General features: G+C 36.3%; 1 protein-coding gene across 1 annotated transcript in view; it reads right to left on the bottom strand.

The window, feature by feature from the left end:
• Nucleotides 1–389: 389 nt before the first annotated feature.
• Nucleotides 390–25,010, bottom strand: part of CCDC178 (coiled-coil domain containing 178) — a 67,909-nt gene continuing 43,288 nt past the window's right edge. The window contains exons 12-17 of the mRNA XM_075140719.1: nucleotides 21,242–21,425; nucleotides 16,226–16,288; nucleotides 12,299–12,460; nucleotides 8,879–8,992; nucleotides 4,204–4,349; nucleotides 390–663 (exon numbers count right to left, since the gene is read on the bottom strand). Of these exons, the coding sequence (XP_074996820.1) occupies nucleotides 390–663; nucleotides 4,204–4,349; nucleotides 8,879–8,992; nucleotides 12,299–12,460; nucleotides 16,226–16,288; nucleotides 21,242–21,425 (943 nt within the window). The remainder of the gene's footprint in view (nucleotides 664–4,203; nucleotides 4,350–8,878; nucleotides 8,993–12,298; nucleotides 12,461–16,225; nucleotides 16,289–21,241; nucleotides 21,426–25,010) is intronic.

The raw sequence follows: 25,010 nt of genomic DNA, 5'->3' as shown, positions 1-25,010 counted from the left end.
AGAAGATTGCATGCACTGAGCACTATTCTTGTACGTAAGTGATTAAAAAGGAATGGAAACTTATTGATGCTGATCTTAGTCAAAATTATCTGAGATTTATTTACTACTGAGCACTTGGTGAAAAGGAGAAAAAGATTTTCAAGTTAGCAGAAGTCTTGTCTTGTCTTTTCTTTCCCAGAGGTATCCACAAATCAAAGCAAAAGAAAGCATGGAGGAGAAAGTATACAATAGCTCTAAGCATTAATGAAAAATTAAAAGTGCCAAAGCAAATGAACAATTTTATAATTTTCCTAGAATTACTTCTTTATTCATAGAAATAAAGAAGTCTACCACAGACAAACAGCAATTATTTCAATGGAAACACTTGCATATGGACAAGAAGATACTACTTATTTCAAACTTTTGATAGAACTGGTATCCTTTTTAGACCTAAAAAGAGTCAGAACTAACGAAATAGTTATTTCACTTCTCACATAAAGAAACCCAGATCTGTTAATACTCACTTCTGAATCTTTCAGGTTTTTCTTTCTAATCTGTAGTAACTCTCCATATGTTTTTTCTTTCTGCTTTAACCTTTTCTCATATTCTGCTAGCTCATCTTGGAGATGATTAAATACCATCTGAACATGTTGCTGCTTAAACATCACATGACTTAAATTTTTCCTTTGAAAGAAAAAAATATATTCAATGAAGTAATCAAGATATTCTGCTATACTGTTTTTTAGTCTTTACTTACAGGTTTAATGTTTAATTTTTTAATAGATAAAATAGACAGAGTCTTCTCGCAAATAATTATACCCTTTCAAAAAAACCGAAGAGCTATATGACGGAGCTTATCATGAATGCTTAGACCACTTAAAGACACTCTGCCTATCAATCCATATCCAATGAGTCTATTGAGATACATAACTCTCACAATTTTAAAAAACAGCTTGCATTTTTAAAACAACTTTCTAGAGAATGGATTGTTTCACTCCCACGTGTAAAGTATCTGCTTGAATAATGATATTCTGAGACACAGAATGAGCCCATGATCAATGCCATATTGGGTAACCACTATTTTATTATTTATTGGGACTGGAAGTGGGAGCTTCACACCATTTGTGTAATATTTTGTTTCTGTCTCTGTCCATACCTAGTATGGTTTCTTTAACCTGTACATATGAAATACGTAAAGTTAAGACATTTTCAGAGGTTTTCACTTTGTACTAACGTTCTGTTCTCTCAGGATCTGTATTTCTGTTACTTTTAGACAGAAGCATATTAAAAAAAAGAAAAAGTATTTTTAACTGATTTTCTGCCAGATAACCTAAACTAGAGCCTTGTAGGTAATGTAACAGTTGGCTGCATAGTAAAGACTGTATCACAATGTGCACACAGAAAAAGAAACTCAAGAGACAAGCCTACTTTTTCTAATTTTAAGGCTTTGTTGTGTAAACTCAATGTTATTTTAACACTAAATTTTTTTTTTTTAAATTTTAAAACAAATCAAACAGTCTGAGAAGGGGAAAAATCTGTCATGTAAAGATTACGCTGACTGCTCAGGAGCCATGTATGCTGTCAAGCTAGGAACAGCTGGGACCAATAATAAGCTGTTTTCCTTCTTATTGATTAGCTGATACTTGATAGAACAGATATATTTAGGAGTTTTTGGAACTTAGTTCTCAATTCTGGAGGTCACAAGATCTTCCTCACAGTCTCTTCTGAGACTCCCTGCAGAACAACAATCCCCTTTGCAGAACATTAGGCCTCCTCTAAATCAGCGTCTACAAAAACCTCTCTAAAGACAGGCTAAGGGATCCATCAAAAATTACCTAGAGTTCCTTTTCACTGAAACACCCTTCCAGCCTTCCTAATCTCCAGTACATCCCCTTAACTTGCTTCCTGCCCTTATTTCCTTCTCACTGGAGGTAGGCACACCATATGGGAACTGATGCATATAAATGGTAGGGGCTCCAATACAGGTAAGGATGCTCCTCACACAAACTTTAAGTTCACAGGATTTGCTCATCATCCTTCTAATTTAAACTGATTTTAAACTCTACTGCGATTGAAAAAAATGAGTGAATGTATTTCATGTTCATTCTTAATTTCAGATATGAAGACATGCACAAGAGTGCAAAAACAATTTTTCAAATTGGTATAAGCCGCTTTCTAATTCGGATACCTGTGGCATATAATTTTCCCTTGGTTAGTAGGTTAGACTAGATTTTGCAGTACACTTCAATTTTGTAATCAGTTTTATTGTGGAAAAAGTATTTATTTCAAATTACTGTTATTTTGATAACATTGTGTCAATGTTTCTATTTCACTCTACTAGCTATTACTTAGTGTTTTTATTGCATTAATGGTAAGCAACAATAAGTCAAGGAGGTGTTATTCAGAGAGCGATGCTAGGAAGTACCTATAAAAGGACAATAGTGAAGACTAAAAGCAGAAGTAGGAACTCTTTCATCTCAAGTTTCTCCACCAGATCAGGCTAGTATTAGCCTGATGACATGCCAAAAATGGAAATAGCCAAGAGTAAAAGTAAAAACAGTTAATCCTTTATTCCCAGCTTTTCTACAAAGTCAGCCAGGTATCAGAACTCTTATGAAAAGAAGAAAGATCAGTACAAATAGATAAGTACATTTAATATTAAACTATATGCATAACACAAAATATAACAGGAAATGGCTAGAGCAGACTTTCTTAAGATAGATTGATGAAATGCCATGCGATATGTCAGATTATTGGAAACATTAATAGAAGAAGGTAGATCAGCCTGAAAGAATTTTTTTTTCTGAATATTGTCACCATTAATCTTCACTAATGAGAAACAGTAAGAAATAAAAAACCACCAACCCCAAACTCTTCTTCTCCTTTGCCCCTCAAGCACAGAGAGGCTGAATGCTCTGACAACCAGAAGGCATAAGCATGCTGTCAGTTTTTAGCAAGTCACATGATGGAGAAATTCCCGTGTGCTGTACCTTCCGTGTTCACAGAAACACAAAAAGGAAGGAAAATATACTAGCCATTGGGATGTGTACTTTGGAAGTCAGAGGGTTTTTTTAGAAGGTTTTTTGACTTTACAGTTCTTTCTACTAGATGAGATCTTTAAAAGCATGTTCTCAAGAAAAATGCAAAGTTTTCATTACTATCTATTTTAGGTCTAGAAATTGGAGAATTTGCAAGAAAATTACTCTCTGAAAGAGAGATGATCTTCTTAGCCATGTAGAAACAATGAATTACTGGAATGAACTTTCAGTGCCATTTTGTGTTTATATTATCCCTTTCTTCTCTGAGTCTGAATATAACATGTCACTGATATGAAACTACTGACTACTGGCTAAAGAGCTGTGGAAAACAAGAAGAGATTTTCAGTCATGGAAAGATGTCTTCTGTTCTTAAAGTTCAGTAAGTTCCACTGCACATTGGGTCCCTCTGAATCATTCTGTCTGAATTAAGAGTTGGAAAAAAACATATCCAGTGCCACATATCCAGCTAAAAAATTTACACAGAAAAATATTTTTTTCCCCCCAGTCAAGAATTTCATGGAATAATCTCTCAAAGATCTTTCAACACTGACAGTACGTAAGTGAATGAGATCACAGAAAGGGAGCTGTAGTATAATGATGCAAGGATCACTTTTTCACAGTTTAGTCGTCCTGTACAATTCAAGAATTCAAGCTGCTTTCTCTTTGACACTGCACAGCAGGTTCACCTTTATCCTTGAAGAGTAAGCCTGCTGTGCAATCAGTATATACGGCACTCCAAGGCTTGCGTGGCCTAGAAGGCAGCCTGCATTATCAGTTGGATAGAGCCCTTTGAGACTATTTTCAGGACTCATCAGTCACAGTAAGTGTAAGTCCATACTTCTTAAATCAGAGAAAACACAAAGTGTGTGGAATTCTCCATTAATTAAGGATGCAACTGACCATGAATGAGATCAGATTTCCGAAAGTAATTCTGATGCCCGAAATTCAATTTGGTAGGCAGACAATTTATCATGAATAACTTCTACAGATGCATTAAAACTACAAGCAGTGATCAGACAAAAATACTCTCAAATTATTGATGAAAAATGCATTATATTTCCTATAAATAATACTATAAAATAATAAAACTATCATCTTCAGTAATAGTAATAAAGTGGAATTACTCAATTACTTCAATAAAAATAATAAACTATCTTTTAAAATTCATATAATAGGTAGGTCTTACCAGAAATCAGTGAAAGATTTTTCTGTATTTTCCATCTGCATTTGCTTCATGTTCCATAATTCATTTAGTTCTTTAAGTTCATTTTTTAAATTTTCTGTAGTGTGAGAGTTTTCAGCAATTTGACTGGAAGCAAATGAAAATTTTTCCTGGGAATTAAAGCATACATAACATGTAAACTAGGCAGAGCTGGATTTCCAAATACTGTATTTTAAGCACATGATTATGGGCAACAATTCATGAAATTGTATACCCAAAGAAACAACTTCTTTCAGAAGGGGCAGTTGAAGCACTTAGTGCAACTGGAATAACTGCATTTCTGTAACAGCACAGCTTTTCACATCCAGTTACAGTTGTCCAACTTGTTGCACAATTTTTCTACTATATATCCATAAATTTTATTATTGCACTTGTATTTCTGCAGTTGCCTATGTTGTATATGAATGTATGCATGTTTGTAGGTCACTGCCTTCATAAAATACATATTCTCTTTTATTTTTGCTCTCATACATAAAAGTTTTGCAAATAAGCACTGGCTTGCACAGCAAAAACTTTATTAATGACAGTGAAAAGTAACAATTTTCACATATGACCCAAATCTGGTCCTATTTGTTTCAGTGTATGCAGAGTCAGCGTCTTCACTGGCAGCTTTTATTGCTACCATCAAAGTACTTACAAGACGTAACACTATTTTAGGCAGATACATAAACCACTTGACTTTCAGGAAAAATCAGTATTTTTAGATGATATTCTCCAGGCAGAACATGGCTTAGTTGTTATCTCTGGCATTATTCATTTAGTTGCCTAAATAGAGAGTTTTCCTCTTCTAGATGTCAAGTTTTTCATAACATAGTTGTCCTGTACTCCAGAGAGTGGAGGATTAATGCACAGAAAACAAGACTCCTGAACTCCTGCCTACTTTCCTCAGCTACAAGTACACAACTCAAAGAGAGGCTAACATTAAGCTGCTGAAAACCTTTAAATTAAAAACAGTGTTTTCACTAAACTTGCTATTCTACAGAAGAGAGATTAAATTGCAGCGTCTTCTTCATTCCAAAAGTGACTGACAGTCACAGGACCCCAAAAATTTAAAGATTCATGACAGAAGCAAACTCTACTTTCAAGAGTAACAGTATCTGGTAAACAAAGCTGCAGCTTCCCCACCATGAATAAGGTAAATATAAAGCACTGTATCAGTTCAATAGTAATAAACAGGTGGGAGTCTTCTATTTGGGTGATACTTCTAAAGTGGTCTTGCTGCATTAGATTTTGTAACCCATACTAATGGGCTGTAAGCAGCTATGTAAATGGGTTAAATTAAGAGGGAGGAAAATACCTTTTGATTATCCTTATATATATACATATACACATATAATTTAAGTGCACACATGTATAAATACCAAATTTCAAGACCTCACAATTCAGTAGGCAAAGAATGCATCACAATATTTAAATAAATGTCAGTATTTTAAAAATTCCTTCTTTAGATACTGCCCCATTTTGCTGAAGCAGTAGCTGAGGCATAGTCTAATGGTCTTTTTCCTTATGAAAGAAGTGCTTCTTAGAGGTATACCTAAAAGGCAGCTGTAAAAAAATGAGTAATCAAAGCTTTTGTAACAGATGTTAGCACAGATATGAAGGTGTGCAAGGTACCACAAGAACATGACATTTTTAAGGCCTCTGAACTTCGTGAAAGTGTAATATGTACCTGTATAGGATTAGATGGAAATTTCGGGTTTCTTACAGGAACACAGAATTATTAGAAATAAAATGAAGATATGGTAATTAACACAAATCCCTATGCAACTGAACCACCCGTAGAGAGTCTCAAACCTCTGAGGAAAAATCATATTAGTTTTAGGCTCAGTACCAGGAGAACTTGGAGAAATGTGATAGCCCGTGATATACAGGATGTCTGTAAGATCTGTCCTGGCCTTAAACTTTACAAATAATGAAATCTGAGATGATTAAGAAATTAGGGCCAGATATAAATATGTACAGAAAGAAGCCATGACATGTTTTTTGCCAAAGAGTTAGGTTCACCTATGAGGTGTGTTAGAACAAAACTTCCAATGAAGAAGAATTTTGTCTCTTTGACTTCCTGCACTTTTTTCAGGACCTTTTAATCAAGAAGGCAAATAAAACCTGAAAATGTTGGCTTCCAAGCATATGGAATACTAGCCATTGAGTCAGTGCAATCAGGTACCTATTATAGAAGATAGAGAATTTGCAATCAGGTTTTCGAACAAATAAAAATGGTGAGATACTCTACGTTCTGTGATCCAAGTAGCGATAGACTGAATATCCACTCCTTATGGCTTGCTCTAGTGATTAAGAGTCCAGTATCCTGCCTAAGCTGAATGAGTCCCTTGGCACCTCGTTATTCAGATGTTCAATACATGAACAGTATTCTTCATTCTTCTTAGCTGCTGAAGAAGACTACTGGTGTTTTATAGGGTAGAATTCATATGCTCTTATCTTGGTATCTAACTTTTAGACATTTAAATGTCAGCAGACCAAACTATGTCACTTCAAATTCAATGGTGAGATGCAGAAGCCTCCAGGGTGTGATTCATCTTATCCTAAAATAAGTAAACTATGAAGGATTGGGTGAATTGCTTGATCAATTGAAATTGGAGACTATATACTAAGAATACTATGGAATCATAGCCATTTATTCCATAACATCATTTAAGCTACATACTGGACAAGCTTTAAACAAGCCAATGTCTAAATCACAGGAAAACATGAAAATATCTGAATATAACTTTATATAACTTTTCCTTAAAAACAATATAACATGATTAACAGAATCCTATAGTGTGACCCTGCACAGCTAGACATATGAGTTATTGTTAAAAATAACTTTTATAGAGCCCCTTTTATAAAGCCCCCCTTTTTGCAAAACTTCAATTGCTGTGATCAAGGAACTGTATCAGGCTCTAAGAACGCAACATTTAAGGTATCTGTCCTGGGTTCAGCTGGGATAGAGTTAATTTTCTTCCTGGTAGCTGGTATAGTGCTGTGTTTTGGATTTAGTATGAGAAGAATAATGTTGATAACACACTGATGTTTTAGTTGTTGCTAAGTAGTGCTTACACTAAATCAAGGACTTTTCATCTTCTCATGCTCTACCAACTGAGAAGGCTGGAAATGCACAAAAAGCTGGCAGGGGGCACAGCCAGGACAGCTGACCCAAACTAGCCAAAGGGATATTCCATACCATATGATGTCATGCTCAGTATATAAACAGGGGGGAGTTGGCTGGGGGGCAGTGATCACTGCTCGGGGACTGGCTGCCATCGGTTGGAGGGTGGTGAGCGGCTGCACCACTTGTTTTTTTCCCTGGGTATTGTTCCTCTCTCTCTCTCTCTTGTTGTTTTACTTTTCATTACAATTTATTATTATTATTATTATTATTATTATTATTATTTTCATTTTATTTCAGGTATTAAACTGTTCTTATCTCAACCCGTGAATTTTCCTACTTTTGCTCTTCCGATTCTCTCCCCCATCCCACCAGGGGCAGGGAGGGTGAGCGAGTGGCTGTGTGGTGCTTAGTTGCCGATTGGGATTAAATCACGACAGTATCCAAGTATTGTTACCAGTTCGGAGATCTACAGATGTCATAAAATAGTCTTTGTACATCGTTTTATTCCACTTACCCAGAACACTCGTTTAATACTCCTCCAGAACACCAACTCAAATATTGCTCAAGTAACTAATGGATACAGTTATTTACAGTTACTAGGAAAGGCAGCATTAAAAATAATAACAAAAAAGTATAGGAAATAGATGCACTGAAAAGCATTGTAGAATTACTGATTATCTGTATGCTGACTCATCAGTCATTTCCACATGTTCTAAGATCTATTGGTAAACATGCAGTTTGGTAGAGCACAATCTTTAACAGAAAGGGATGTATAAACTGTCTTCCCTGCCAAATTTAGAAAACTGTGTGAATCAATGAATTTCCCAATGTTTAATTTAAGATTCTGTCATATATAGGAAGTCTCAGAGTTTTCCAATAGAAATTACTGGATTCATGAAAGCTACTCTGAACAACATGAAAGCTTTTCTTTTTTTTTTTTAATCTATATGACTCATCTTTGATACTGTAATAGCTAACTTAAGTTTATACAATATGCATATGAAAGAATAATAAAAATGAACAGAATCTTAGAAAGAAAATGTTTGTTTCTTCTAATGCTTATAACCATGTTTATATAAAGCATAGTGTTCAATAATGAAATTCAATAATTCCCTTTGGTGGATTATACAGTTTAGTAACTGATACAGCAGATATAAGCCATCATTTACAAAAAGATGCCATCTGCTGAGCAAACACGCAATCAGCAGGCACTTCTTATTATACTAGAATCTTTTTCGTCCTTTATTGATTTTCTCCATTGCATTTCTAAAGCCCCTCAAGCAATCTGAGCCAGTGTAGCAAATGAAGAAAGCAAAGGACTTCTCAATGACCCCAATATCAATTTTGCTTTGTACTTTATGCTGTCTCAAGGCTATGGACCTCATAGGTTAGTTCAAGCAAGAGACAGAAAATAGTACATATACTGTATGTATGTATATAGTTCCAAGGCAACTGTGTAGAAATGACAGCTTAACCTTTGAGATTAAATATACTTCAAAAAAGCCATACAAGCATTATATTATTCACCTGTATATCATTTAATTGTTGCTGCATGATACTTCTTTTTTGTTCCAGTTGTTGTTCAGTTTGCTTCTGCTGTTTATCTAGCTCTTGTACTCTCTGATCCAAATAGGAGAGCTTCTGGAAAGTTTATGCATAAACAGACGTGTTAGTATTCAAAAGTAATTGTTCTACATTCTATAGAAATTAGAAAATATATTAGTCGTTAAATACTTTAACAGTTACCATTGTTTTCCCTTCCATACCCATTTTTCCATGTAGGTTTACATATTCTATGCTTTGAATGAAAAAATGCACCTCTAAAATAGAAAATATCTCTGCTACTTCATATAGTGTTTACCATCTTACAGTAAAATACCACTGCCTACTCTGCTCCCCATGTTTCTTTACTTTCTTTCTGCCAAGAAAGTTAGAAATGTATTTCTGAAATCAAAATATATATTTGGAATAGCTTCCATGGAATTTGTATAAAGGGCAAAATAAATGTTTATTACTTATTATCACTAACTCATGAAAAATACAGCTAAGAACAGCTAACAACAGGAGGAAGAAGAAAGAAAATAAAATATTGGGGTATCTCATTTTTATATTTTTCATTAATCCATTCTATTATTAAGTAGCACCTCAAGAAAAGCAGGAGTTCTTGTCTATTGTATTCATTTCATTTGTATCATTAGTGTGAGCACCAAATATTAAATGACAGAAATTATTATTAATACATGTAATAAGGAAAATTTTACATTACTAAATATGCTTGTATAAATTGTATAATAGTTATATTATTCAAAGATTTAAATTCCATTTAGACTATATAACAAAGAATATGAAAATAGGTATTAATATTTCCATTCTGAAACAACAGTTTAAACCTTTAATCAATGAGAAAGTTTTTCCTTGAAATTACTAATATCTTTCACATATCATTCACATACAAATCTGCTTGTGCAAACTCTGCTTCCAAGCTTTTAAAACAAGCTACAGACCATGATGTATAACTTACACCACACCTCTCTAAGTTTCCAGGAAACTAATGATGTGATCTTTGTCACATTGTTTCTACTTTGTTTTAGTTGGGGAAGGGCTAACAACATTAGTCACTGCCATTAATGCGTTGTTTTGAAAATACTATTAGCTATTAGAGGAATCTTTTTTTTTAATTTTTCAATTTGACTTATTAATCCTGCATCAAAAATAAACTATCACATAATCCATTATTTGAACTCAAACTATTCAACATCCTCCACCTCTCCTCCAAAAACGGTGAAGTATTGCCACATGCAGTCTATGTCAAGAACCCTTCAAATAGAATAACACCAAAAAACTGGAGAAGACAATCTCCCAGGACAAGCTATTTACTCATAGCTGGATAACTGAACTATAAGCCTACAGACTGATTCTGCAACAAACAACTTCTCACTGAGGCAGCAGAAATTCTTGTACCTGGGATTTGAGCAAAAATAAAAAATCCTGTATCTAAACTGAATAGGCTCAAAAGATGTTGATCTTACTTGACTGTGAGAATTTTCCATAACAAGCATATGGCTTATTGAAAACTCCTATCCTTAGTTCTGGACATAAACCATCAATAGCTAGTTTTGTTTCCTATTGATTTGGAAAGAAAAATGAAGACATTTTGCTTTTTCTTTTCTGGCAATGAGGTCCAGTGAAAATACCCTCCTCTTTCAGACACTTGAGAAATAATTGCTTCTTTCACACTGATTACTGTATTTTCAATTCGGGTCCCTAAGACACTTATTTCCTTTGCCAAAAAAGGGGAAGCTTCAAATACCTCATTACAGTGAACAATGCATGCCCGCTTATTCATACAGTGGGGGGCAGCTCACATTTGGAAGGACTTGTTTGCAAGGATTGGCACATATTTCGTGGTGGCATATAGAACAAAGGTTTTGAGTAGTAGGCAAAGCTTCATTTAAGCATAATGACAGGACAGTCCCCAATTTCAGTGTTGCTGATTTGTACAATTACTAGTGTGAAAGCCAAACTCTGTTTCACTCATGATAGAAGATTGAAAACAATTGAAATTTTTCCCATGTTTCCAGTTGTTTTCAGAGCCATTTCCCAAAAGAAGAAAAGGAATAGCACCTGCTCAAGACATACAAAAAGGATAAAGCAAAGGTATGGAAATGCTCTTAATTAAAAAAAAAAAAAATCTGTGAATAAATTACATTCCAAACAATTCTGCAAAAGAAAGACTGAATGGTTTTGTTTGAGGGTTTTGCTTCGATATAATGTACAGACATTACATCTTGCACTAAACTAGGGTTCAGGTTTTGAATATATGCACATCATTTCAGAATAATAAAGTCTGTTTCTACAAATGTTTGTTGAGGTGGCAGGGCGACATACAACTATGAGCATCGCTTAAGGAAATGATCATCTACCTAGCTAAGGTCTCATGTTTGTAGGACTATTAGTGAACTGATCTACTTACTATCAGGTATTTTTGAAAAGCATCCATCATTGCAATAGCTTGTTTTCAAACAGTAATTTATTCAGATAACATTGTCCACTTTGCACTCTGCTCTCTATTACCACTGTTGTAGCACTCCATATAAGCAAAGCTTTCAAAGATCTAAAAAATCACCAGATCTGATAGAGGAAAGTCTAATAATGAAAGAAATGTTTCTCAGTCATACAAGTTTAGCTAGTATTCCTGTTACTCTTTTGAGCAGGTCTGGACAAAAGGTTATTTCTCTGAAAATTTTCCCAAGGTCTTAACCTCAGGGAAGGTTAACACCACTAGTATACCCTGCAAATATCAGGAACAGGCTACTAGGTCATCACTGGACAACTGGAGGAAAATGGCTCTTCGGCCATACTTTCAAGATGATAGAGGGTCCAACCAAAACATGTCATACTGTAACAGTAGGAATGCTCTACCAGAAGCAAAGGAAATGCTTGGAAAAGAAGAGTGTAGTAATTAAGTCAATTCAAGTAGGTTGAGGACCTGTTTTTAATACAAAAATCTTCTGTTTCTTTTTCTTATTATACAAAACAGACCTTTCATGAGAGAAAGGAAAAACATTTTTATCAGTATCACCCATAAAGCAGGGAAGCGAAGAAGGCCTCCAGCATGCCGCGGCTGGGGGCTTATGCACTAGTTGCTCTCTTCAGCTTATAAGTAAGCAAAGAAGTACAAAGAAAACAAGCAAGTACTAAACAGTCTTCCCTTTTGTAAGAAAACAGACCATAGAAGTTAAAAGAGACAGAAAGATTTTTCTAATACAGAAAGCAAAAAGGTCAAAAATAAGGAATTATGTTGTGTTTTGTTATGTTGTATCACAGCACAACTGCACAGCTGCAAAATCCAACTCTTCTGAGCTACGGACTTCTGTTTCCTCTTTTTTTTTCCTAATAATGGCAAAAAAATATGGTAGTGAGTGGTCCAGAATTTATTATTTTTACCTCATGGTTGTCTTTAAATGCATCTTTATTTCTTTTAAATTTTGTTTCTAGATCAGCTACTTGTCTCTCAATCTCTTCTACCCTCTTCATATCTTCCTCTCTTTTCTTGAGTTTCTCTTTTCGCTTTTCCTCTAGCTCATCATATATTGCTTTAATCCTGGCCTGTTTATTAAAACATAGATAGAATTAGCTTTCATTATTTCAAAACAGAAGTAGAACATGAAAAATCAAAATCTGAAAGAACATTTCTACTCTTAAGTAAACACCATGAATAGACCAAAAGTTAACATAATACATCATAAGGTGATTACAAATGTCTTCAAGATGAAGGAAAAGTTGGCCATTAAGTCAGCATACGTCAGAAGCCTTTGAATACGAAAAGCTGAATAGCCAGCAGAACTAGCAAACACAAATACAGCACAGGAATCAGCAAGAAACACTAGGAAATATAAAAATGACATTGAAGCAGACAATGAATTTACAGTACTATTTAAGCAAATAGTAGAAAAGAATTACATAAAAGAGGAATTAAAATTCTAAATGTTAATATCAAGAGTGAAAATCTTTTCTGATGGGAAATATAATCACCATAGGCATGTGCCTAGATTTAAAAAAAAAAAAACACGGAGTGAAAAAAGAGAAGGAAATCACTGCAGAGTGAAAAGGAACAAAATCTTTGCAAAATCAATGAACACCCTTCAAGGTTGGGAAATACAAGACCCAGCATACACCCACTCCAAACTTCTCCCCTTTGCCCAAAGAAATAAAGAGAAAGAGAGAGAAATATTATGTACCCGCAGTTGTGTTCTTCAGAATGGACAGGTCTTACATAAACCTACAATTTCTAATATCCCAAATTCACCATCACTTGAACTGAAATAATTATTTATCTGTGTAGCAAAGAGTGAATACACAATATCTGATATTGAGAGAGATACCCACACATACACATATGTCTATATATATTTAAAGTGGAACACAGCTGGCAACATTTTGAATTCCAGAGTGAAATAAGCCAAGAAAATTATGGGAAAGAGGGCAAGAAATGACCACATATGTGACTTACTCTTTTCAAAATATTATGCTAGGTGGCAAATAAATCCTTTATCTAGTTTTAAATCATGGTCTACAAACATAGTTATTCTTACCAGGAGTGTTTCACGTAGTAAATGCAGCATAATTTCTGAATTCCTATAGAATGGCACAATATTAGGTGAAGTTATGGATAATGTTCCCGGTGACAACAGAGTTGGTAGGTGCAAGGGACAAGCTTCCCAGAAAACCACTAACATTTCTGGATCTCTGTTGCTTTATACTCAGATGGCATTAGGACAGTCCCTTTGGCTATCTCAGAACAGAGTCTTATCTAAACTGCTATGCACTTTGACTAGTTAATGATAGCTTTTGCATTATCATTAACTAGTCACTAGTTAATGATAGCTTTTGCACTTTCAACATCCTTTGACATCATCAAGTTTTGTCCTATTAGTAAGAAAAAACCTCTTGACAGCAAGGATATGAAGGTTGTCTAACCCAGAGAAATGAGGCTTTGGAAGAAAAATAGAAAAAATAGGTTTAGTTGAAACAGAACTTTAAAACCACCTTAAAAGAAGTACAAGATGCAATCTCAAGAATCTCTTTATCCTGAAAAAAGCAGTTCTGAGCACAACATTTACTTCCCATTAGGAGAGAGTTCTTTTGTTTCTGTCTGTAAAAGGAAAGAAGTGGGCTAAAGTTGCCACTAAGAATCTTTACCAAGAATCAAGAGAAAGAGAGGAGATTTTTAGTTTCAATGAATAATCAAAAAGGATCAGTACTGAATACCAAAAAGGGAGGAAGATGTTTGGAAGCACCAAATCAAGCCTGTCATGCTGTGGCAGTCAGGCCAGAAACGTTCCCTGAACGTTCCTCTGAAGCAAAGTCTGAGAATCAAAGGAAGTTGTGCATCAACCACAACTGCATGTAATGGAGACCCTGTGCACCACCTGGCTTAGAAGAAGAACATTCCACACTTTCTGCTAATATCTGGGACAAACAGGAACTGCAATATCTTTCTTAGGGCTTGTCTTTCTAGAAACGGGAGATGTAGATACTAGATTCTGCTATTGACCTCTTGCACAGTTCAAAGTCACAGAATGGAAGAGAACAAGCTTCGTAACAACAGCAAAATGGAGATTGTGACTGTCCAGAAGCAAATAAAAAAGGATTCAGACTTCTCTCTCTCATTAAAAAAAAAAAAAAAAAGAACAAAAATCTCAGAAGGATTTCCGGTCATCACAGTAAACCCAACATTCAATTCTAAAGAAAAATAGCCTCTAATATCTCTCAGAGCAAATCTCTCCTATCTGAGACCATTGCCAAAGGAGCCAAAGGGGGTTTCTGACTCAAGGACTTGCAGTAAAAGAGTGCAATGTCTCCCTCCAGTTCTGGCTATGTTCTTTCAATCCCACATGATGTTGGATCAGAATCCAACATCAGAGCACTCACAGCACGTGAGTATTCATCTCAGGATGAGGAGGAAGGAGCAATGGAGCCAAATAATCCTTTATCTCATAATGGTGAGTGTGGGAGCATTAACAGTAGAAATATTTTTCCCAGAGGTATTACATGTCTCCATAGGAAAGAAAAGATGGATCTCAATGGCACTCACTTACCAACTGTGAAAGGGCTCTCAGGGTGGGTTATACACTGGTGTGCTAATGATGCATCACAGGAGATCTTTTCCAGTTATTAGAGGGATCTTGGATAAGAAGAAAGTCATTAATTGTATTGTTTATCTGATATCAAGCTTTATCTAAGAAAAAGGCAACGCTTTTACTTGCTGCAAGGCACCTGGTTCAGCTCAAAGGTGGCACGGCCATTATCACTGTATCCCATCTCCTCACAGGATGTGCCCAACAATATCAACTGGAAATCTATTACTTGCCTTTATCTTGCAAGCAGGCACCGCTAACAGCAAGGTCAGTACCAAGAGCCAGTTCAGCAGTTGCTGATTTTGCCAGGTCTTCTGTATCATAAAGGTCTCTGTGTTACTGGACTGAAACTTTGAAGGAAACATTGACTTTGATTTTCTGGCATCATAGGGAATGAAGGAGTGACCTCTGGAAAGTTGCTGCTCAGAGAGAAGCCAGAGCTTCTGACAACCCCACTTTAAGGCCTCCTATCTCTTGCTGGTGACAATGAATACAGAGAATAGGACTTCTTCAGAAAATAGTCCTGAAGCTTCCACTCGGTGTCTTGCTTGAGGCTTTAATACCTGGTTTACAACAGTTTGAATATGACCATTATCCATGCTCTTGCAGAAGACAGCTGATGGAATCCATCTGCCAAAGGATGGATATAGATGGAATACCCCTTTTGGTGATGCCAAACTTGGGATTTCAGTCAGAGAAGCTGACGAAATATCAACACTTGCTGAGGATGGTTGAAAAGCATCACTGAAGTCCAGAAGAAAAGAGCTACATTTGACAATCGAAAAAGGGACACCAAAGTGTGTTGTGTGAATTCAGCAGTTCACATCAGGAGAAAATAAATGATGTTAGGGCCACCCTACTTTACATATGCATACATCAATATATGGTATGGTACGTGTCCGACTGCATTTTTTTACAGAAACTGAAGTAAGAAAGCTATACAAATTCAAATGATAATATCACTGCATATACAGATTATTACTAAAGGTTTTTTATCTTTTAAAGCAAACTGGAAATTATTGTGAATAACTGGGATACAATTAAAGTGTTTCATGTTTTCATGAGTATTTAAATTTTCCTAGTGGTTAAACAGCAGGCATCATTACTTAGCAAAACCCATTAGCCTTCTATGTGAGTTGGTCACAAGGTACTCAAAGTTAATTCACGGTAGGAAGTAAAAAGAAGGTAGAAGAACAATTTAGATTTGAAGTAAAATGGTTACTGTCATGTTTACCTGAGTCACTTTCCAAACTCCCTTTTGAACTTGAATTTCTTTTTTAAGATTCCACTCCAAATTCTTAGGGAAAAAAAAGCCATATACAACGCATAAGAAAACAAGTTAATGGACAACAGCAATGAAAATTTAACACTAACATCACAGTACGGATGAGCATAGCTTTTAAGTTTTTTCTCAACTATCATAAAACTATATTAAAAAAGGAAATTACAAAAGCGTCTCAGGCACAAGAGGTAAATAAATATAGACCATACTATAAGAAAAGCAACACTATTTTCTAGATTTAATGTAATTTATTTTTGGTAACGTAATAATTAAATACACATTTAGGCTTACCTAAATGGATATTGAACATCAAATGTTCAAAATTTTAAAATCACAGTGTCTTCTATATTTTATACGATGAGACTTTTTTTGTAATTTCTAGTAAAAATCTGAACATGTTTTAGCCCTTTCTTATACGATTATCCTACTCATATCACTTCTAGGATAACAGTCATATAGCACATTATTATAGTTTGCGCCTTGAAAACCTCTAATTTAATGTATGTCAGATTAGCAGACCATCACAACTATACCTGACTACAATCTAAGTCAAACCCTAATTAGGGCTTTCTGTTTCCTTTTTAAGTGAATTTAGGGAGTGGAAAACTGATTATTTAAGCAAAATTAGGCACAACATGGCCAATAATAAAGTAAGAAATGAACTCAATCAATTCTATTATTGAAATGTATTTATTCAAGATGTTTTATTCACATCCATAGCTGCACTTTGGAAGTGCATATGCCATCAGGACTTGGAGAGAGAGGATGCTGCATAAGGAGGTCATAAACATCTCCCACATGCCACATACATAAGTAAACACAAAACCAGGTGCCAAACATCCCCATATATTCTCAACCCCCAATCCCAAGGATTATTAGGAAATTCAGGGAAATAGAAGTGACAGAGATCAGTGTTCATGTGGAAAACATATCCTGTAATCGATGAGTAAAAACCTTTTTTTCCAGATGAAAGTTTATACATTTGCCCCAAGGATAACTCCAAGCAACAACTCATGCCCATGGCCCGACCCTCCCCCTCACACCTCCTTGCCCACATATGCATATAGTCTACTTGAATCCAAATCTCTGAGTCTATTAGACAAACTGTGGCATCTGGACTACTCTCCAAAATGCAGCAATATTTTGAATGCTAACGATAACACTTGGTGATTGCATGAATATATTTTTCACTCTATTCAGTAGCCCAAGGATACAGCTTAACCGGTTGTTACAGACAGACAACTTTTTTCAGACACACCAGGGGGTAATTGCTCTCATAGAATATCAGCAGAGACCAGGCAGTCAACTATAAATTGCACCTTCATTTATATGACCATATTCCAAATTCACCACTATTCAACTGTTGCTTAGGTAGTGGTATCTTAGCTTCTGTGCACTCCATTCACACTAACTTTTACCTTGCAAATAGCTCTTGCAACCGGTCACCTTCCCTGTGTATGTCTTCATGTGTATATGTATGCTTTAAATTATTATAGACACAATGCTTTTGCTAATTTATGGTAACTAAGACTAAATATAGCAATGTTAACTTAAAGCTATTGATAGAATGGTCATTCTGCAAGTGGTAGGAATGGAGGTATTCATTAACAAGGTCACTGAAGCAATTTGAGTGGTGCTGGAAAGCAATCTTATCACTGACCACTAGTAATGGCTTCATGGAGAAGTTAAGTTGTGCCAACAAGTAAACCAGAATACCTACAGAATGAAATTCTATCTCTAACCATAAATGTATAGCTCTGAGACACATTTCTGACTGACTACATGCCCAGGATGTTAACACTATGACTTGAGAAGAGAGCTTAAGGAACAATAAAATCCAAAAAGTAACACTGTAGTCAAATTTAAAAATGAATTTTTTATAAAATTAGAGGAGTTTATTAAAAACTTTATGAGGAACAGCTAAAAAAGTAAAATACCTGCAAGTCAGATGGAGATTACTTACAGGTAACATATTGGAGGCTCAAAGCACATGCAAGCCAAGTTTTGACAGACACTTTGGAAATATCAAAAAGAAAATCAACGCCACTAAACAGAAGGGAAGCTATTAGCAGCAAGACAGAAAAGTTGAAATTATGTATAAAAAAAGGAAAACAGAAAAAATCCTGAACTTTGCCTATTTAAATCTAAAAATACCATCAGGCAAGCTAAATAAGAGTTTTTGAAAAAACCTGCAATGGACATAAAACAAGTCCTTTTCCAAACCCATCAGATAGGAAGTCTGCTAGAGATAATGCAAGGCTAACAGATGATCAGAAGCACTTAAAGACAGAGTTACCATGAAGCACTCAGAAAACAGAACATGATAGGGGAAAAAAAGCTCAAATGCCAAAACAAATAAAACCTTCAAAGTCCTAAGAAGCAAACTCATAATATGAATTATCATGAAAAAAAGAATTAGCTGACACACAGAAAATGTGATGCATAGGAGAGGACTCAGCATGACTGGGAAGCAGTGCCTCAAAATTCATCAGTTTTCTGAAGGATTTAAGAAGTATGTGGAGAAGAGATATCTGAGTGATACAGTCTACTTGGACTCCTAAATGGTATTTGATAAAGTATTATATGAATGACTCCCTAATTAATTTCCCATGAGTTAAGGATAAAAGTCCTCACATAATTATATAATGCATTTAAAGACAGAAGACCTACAGTAGAAATAAATTACAAGTTTTCAGAGTGGCAGTTACAGTGGGGTTTTGCAAGTATCCATGCTGGATCCTGTGGTTTCCAATTTTTTCAGAAACAATATGGAAAATGGGGGATTTTGTGGGGTGACTTAGTAAAACCAGCTGGATTTCTTATTTACAGAGGACAAAATTCAATGAAGGTTAATGTAAGTTTGTACATTAGGACAAAGTCTTCACTTTATATAATGCTGAACTCCGAGCTGTCTAGTAATCAAACAGGAACATGAAGAATAAAATACTCCACTGCATTTAAGAGAATAAATGTAATGTTAAGAACTATTAGAAAAGGAAGACAGAACAAAACAGAAGTCGTTGTTATACCACTATATATGCCCAAGATGCGTCTCTGCATATTGAATACTCTATTCTCTTCTCCCATATAACAGAACTGGAAAACAGAACTGGATGACAGACATGGGACAGTTTCCATTCATTAAACAAATTAATGGATTAGGAGTCTTCAGCTTGAAAAAGAGGAAGAATATTATAAAAGCCTATAAAGTCATGTGTGACATGTAGAAAGCGAATATGAAATGACTGACCAATACATCTTTGAAAGTAAGAACCAGGGCATTAAAGAAAGATAGTATATGCTACGCAGAAAATAAAGAAACGAAGTAATTTTTCACACAACACATGACAAAGCTGTTGAAGTCCTTATCACATAATGTTGTGGATGTCAAAAAAACAAAATGTGACTGTAAAATTCATGGAAGAAAAATTCGTCAATTCTAAATTAATTTTTAATAGTTAAAGGGAAAATATAAATTAAGACACACAAAAAATAGGATGTAGGATAGCAGATAAGCAGGGACTTTGCCTGAATCCCTTCTAAAATCCTGATTTCTTAGACTAATATTTAGCATCCTTAAATATTTAAACCATAAGAAGAATCATAGTAGATTCCCCTGATTGTACAGTTGAACATCCATTTCTGTAAATATTTCAGCACACAACACTGAGAATGTGGAGAAAATGGTGCTTGGCAAATTTATATACAAACAGACAGGAAAGTCACACAAATTTAGTATTAAAACATATGGCTATAAAACAGCATAATATACCAAAAAAGACAACTTATAGGACAAAACTACATGGTGCGAATTCAGATATTGCCAGGATTATAAATTTGATCCAAGAGAAGACAACCTGGTACTATGAAAGACCTTAACAAACACAAAACTGACTCACTCCTATTCATTCTGAAAACAGCTCTGAAGTTCTCTAGCTTATGTTTTACTATTTTTTACCTTGGCTCTATAAGCTTTTTTTTTTTTTGGCTCTGTCTTAAATTACATCCAACAATTCCTCTCTTCTTTTTAGAAGCAGAGTCTGGTACTTGGACATACCTTTACCTTTGGCAAGCAGGTAGGTGAAAAGGAAGGCAGGAAGCATGTGGAGTGCCTAATATACCAATGCATCCTATAACCACGAAAATACTATTAATGTTCTTAATTTTACTGATTACAAGTTAGGAAATCCTAAAATTATTACAGAAAATAAAACTGTGAAAGTCTTTCCTTCCAGGCAATTTTACACACAGCAGAAGATCTCTAGTGAAAAATATGCAAAACACCATTTATATCTCCCTGGTATAAAAAGATCCTTGAAAATTCCCCATATTATTTTCTTTCCATGTATCTGAACGCTGAATCTAACATCCTGCAATAACATTGATCCTTAAAGCGGCATGCATATGTACAATATTATTCATTAAGAATTATGTAAAGTGAAAAAACAAAAGCCTTGTAAGTATTGTAAGTCTTCATAGTCATCGCAAGGCTTCTATGTAAGGATGAACTAAAATTTCAATTCTAGATAACTAATGACATCCAAATGATAATTAAATAATTATTCTCATGTAGCATTTCATTTGCAATGGTTACATTCAGCATCAAGTAAAACTATATTGATTTACAAATTCTTCTAATCATTTAGTTACATAAAGAATGAGATTGTTATTTGTTAGTATTCATTTTAAATCACTTAGGAATAACAAAATCTTTGTATTGTTGAGAATGTGTTAACTTTACTTTTTAGTCTGCCATTACCTTTGACCATTTAGTAACCAATTTATTTTCTCTTCCAGAGATTACTGTTATTTGCTAGTTTTCAAGTGTTTAAAAATACACAGTTAAAATCATAAGTTTTAAATTATTATTTTTTTAATATTAGATTGCTTGCCAATAATTCTCTGATACAAAGATCATTATTTTCTATTCTTCCACTCTAAAAAATGAATTTAAATAAAAAAATATACCTTGTAGGAGATTTCTTCTGCAGTTTTGGCTTTTTTTAAGTCCTCATACTCTTTTTTTTTTTCACTGTAGGACAATTCAGCATTACAGCGAGATTCATTTAGTCCTTCTATTTGCTTTTCAATCTTACACATGCTTTTGCAGATAGTTTCCACTTCTGACTGATACGCCTTCTTTTTTCTTGAACTGTTGAAATAAGCCAATTTTACATTTCTTTTTATAAAGTATATTAACTAAAATAAAAGTAAAACCCATTACTGAGTAAGTAAAGCTAAAACATTTTAAAATCAAAAGCAGTATTTTATCATCCTGCTATTTGATGTTGAAAGCACCAGGCTCCTCCTTAAAATTTTAAAGACTCTTTATTCATGTCTATAAGCCCTGATAATTCATTGATATCAAACAATTATATGTATCCATTTTTTTGTTTTCCTATATATCTCTACTGTTAACCTGTATCATAGAATCACAGAATGGCTGAGGTTGGAAGGGACTTCTGGAGGTTATCCGGTCCAACTACACTGCTCGAGCAAGGCCACCTACAGACAGTTGCTCAGGACCATGTCCAGATGGCTTTTGAGTATCTCCAAGGATGGAGAATCCACAACCTGCATCGGCAACCTGTGCCAGTGCTCAGTCACTCTGACAATGAAAAAGTTTTTCCTGATGTTCATACGGAGCCTCCTGTATTTTGGTTTCTGCCCTCTGGTCCTGTCACTAGGCACCATTGACAAGAACCTGGCTCCAACATCTTTGCACCTTCCCTTTAGGTATTTATATACATTATTAAAATCTCCCCTGAGCCTTCTCTTCTCCAGGCTGAACAGTCCCAGCTCTTTCAGCTTTTCCTCATAGGAGAGATCCTCTAGTCCCTTCATCATCTTCATGGCCTTTTGTTGGACTCTCTCTAGTATGCCTACGTCTCTCTTCTACTGGGGAGCCCAGAACTGGACACAGTACTCCAGGTGTGGCCTCACCAGCGCTGAGTAGAGGGGAAGGATCACCTCCCTCGACCTACAGGCAACATTCCTCCCAATGCAGCCCAGGATACCATTGGCCTTCTTTGCAGCAGGGGCACATTGCTGGCTCATGTTCAACTTGGTGTCCACCAGGACCTCCAGGGCCTTTTCTGCCAAGCTGTTTTCCAGCTGGGTGGCCCCCAGCATATATTGGTGCCTGGTGTTTGGACTTCGCACTCCTTGTTGAACTTCATGAGGATCCTTTCAGCCCGTTTCTCCAGCCTGTTGAGGTCCCTCTGATAAGGCCCTCCAGTGTATCAGCCACTCCTTCCATTTTCATAGAATCATAGGATCATTAAGGTTGGAAAAGACCTCTAAGATCATCGAGTCCAACCATCAACTCAACACCACCATGCCCACTAAACCATGCCCCTAAGCTCCACATCTACACATCTTTTAAATACTTCCAGGGATGGTGACTCAACCACTTCCCTGGGCAGCCTGTTCCAAGGCTTGACCACGCTTTCAGTAAAGAAATTTTTCCTAATATCCAATCTAAACCTCCCTTGGCGCAACTTGAGGCCATTTCCTCTCATCCTATGGCTTGTTACTTGGGAGAAGAGACAAACAACCACCTCATTACAACCTCCTTTCAGGTAGTTGTGGAGCGCGATGAGGTCTCCCCTCAGCCTCCTCTTCTCCAGGCTAAACAACCCCAGTTCCCTCAGCCGCACCTCATAAGACTTGTGCTCCAGGCCCTTCACCAGCTTTGTTGCCCTTCTCTGGACACGCTCCAACACCTCAATGTCCTTCTTGTAGTGAGGGGTCCAAAACTGAACACAGGATTCAAGGCGTGGCCTCACCAGTGCCAAGTACAGGGGCACGATCACCTCCCTTCTCCTGCTGGCCACACTATTTCTGATACAGGATGCCATTGGCCTTCTTGGCCACCTGGGCACACTGTCGGCTCATGTTCAGCCGGCTGTCAATCAGCACCCCCAGGTCCTTTTCCTCTGAGCAGCTTTCCAGCCACTCTTCCCCAAGCCTGTAGCGTTGCATGGGGTTGTTGAGGCTGAAGTGCAGGACCTGGCACTTGGCCTTGTTGAACCTCATACAACTGGCCTCAGCCCATTTATCCATCAATTTTGGTGTCATAAGCAAACTTTCTGAGGGTACACTCTGCCCCATCATCCACATCATTAATGAAGATGTTAAACAGGACTGGATCCAATATTGACCCCTGGGGTACACCACTAGTTACTGGCCTCCAACTTGACTTTGTGCCACTGAGCACCGCCCTTTGGTCTCGGCCGTTCAGCCAGTTTTCAATCCACCTCACTGTCTGCTCATCCAGCCCATACATCAACAGCTTGTCTATGAGGATCTTAATGGGAGACAGTGTCAAGCACCTTACTGAAGTCCAGGTAGACAATACCCACTGCTCTCCTCTTGTCTACCAGGCCAGTCATTTCACCATAGAAGGTTACCAACCTGGTCAAGCATGATATACCCTTGGTGAATCCATGATGACTACACCTGATGACTTTCTTGTCCTTGTGAAATGTGCCTGGAAACTCGTTTCCAGGATTAGCTGCTCCATCACCTTCCCAGGGATTGAGGTGAGGCTGACTAGCCTGTAGTTCTCTGTGTCCTCCTTCCTGCCTTTCTTGAACAAAGAGTGACATTTGCCTTCCTCCAGTCCTCAAGCACTTCTCCCAGTCACTGAAAGAGTATTGAGAATGGCCTCACAATGACATCAGCAAGCTCTCTCAGCACTCGTGGATGCATCCCATCAGGGCCCATGGACTTATGTATGTCCAGTTTGCTTAAGTATTCCCTGAATCTGATCCTCTTCCACCAAGGGTATGTCTTCCTTGCTCCAGCCTTTCCCCCTGGTCTCTGGGACCTGGGATTCCTGGAGGCTGGCTCTTGCTAGTAAAGACTGAAGCAAAGAAGGCATTCAGTACTTCAGCCTTTTCCATGTCCTGTGTCATCAGGTTCCCTGCCTCATTCAGCAATGGGTCCACATTTTCCCTAGTCTTCCTTTTATGATCTATGCATTATAGAAGCCCTTGTTGTTGCCTTTGATATCTCTTGCCAGATTCAATTCCATTTGGGCTTTGGCTTTCCTAACTGCATCTCTACATGCTCAGACAATGTCTCTGTATTCCTCCCAGGTTACTTGTCCCTGCTTCCACTTTCTGTATGCTTCCTTTTTGTGTCTGAGTTTTGCCGGGAGCTCCTTGTTCATCCATGCAGGCCTCCTGGCATTTTTGCCTGACTTCTTATCCAGTGGAATAGACTGCTCTTGAGGTTGAAGGAGGTGATCCTTGAACATTAACCAGCTTTCTTGGGCCCCTCTTCCCAAATATAATATAAAATTATCAATTTTGCATGAGAAGAAAGTGGCAAAACCAGCCCTTTTATCTGGAAGTGTTGAAATTGGTCACACAGTCTCCGTTCATCTATCTTATAATAAATGATTATGTCTAGGGTACTTCATACCAGTGCAGTGGTACAGGTTAGTCATACAGCTGGTGAATTCAAATTCCTAAGTATGTTGCTATTTGCAGAATTCTTAGGTCACATAAAATTATTTTAGTTTGTTTGCATACAAACAAGCTTTCGGTAGAAGTGAACTGTTTAATTAGACTACCAGATTACACAGAAAAAACCAAACTGAATCAAATACAAAAAAACGACAGGTAAACATTGATATTACTTTGACTGACAGAATACAACCTCTGTATCATTAGAACTTAATATTCTTCAATGAAATATTTCTTTGTAGAAGAACAGATCACAGAAAAAT

The sequence above is a fragment of the Calonectris borealis genome, chromosome 2 (assembly GCF_964195595.1).
Source record: "Calonectris borealis chromosome 2, bCalBor7.hap1.2, whole genome shotgun sequence".
Taxonomy (NCBI): Eukaryota; Metazoa; Chordata; class Aves; order Procellariiformes; family Procellariidae; genus Calonectris; species Calonectris borealis.
Note: the sequence above shows the minus strand (reverse complement) of the source record. Positions and strands in the feature narration are given on the sequence as shown.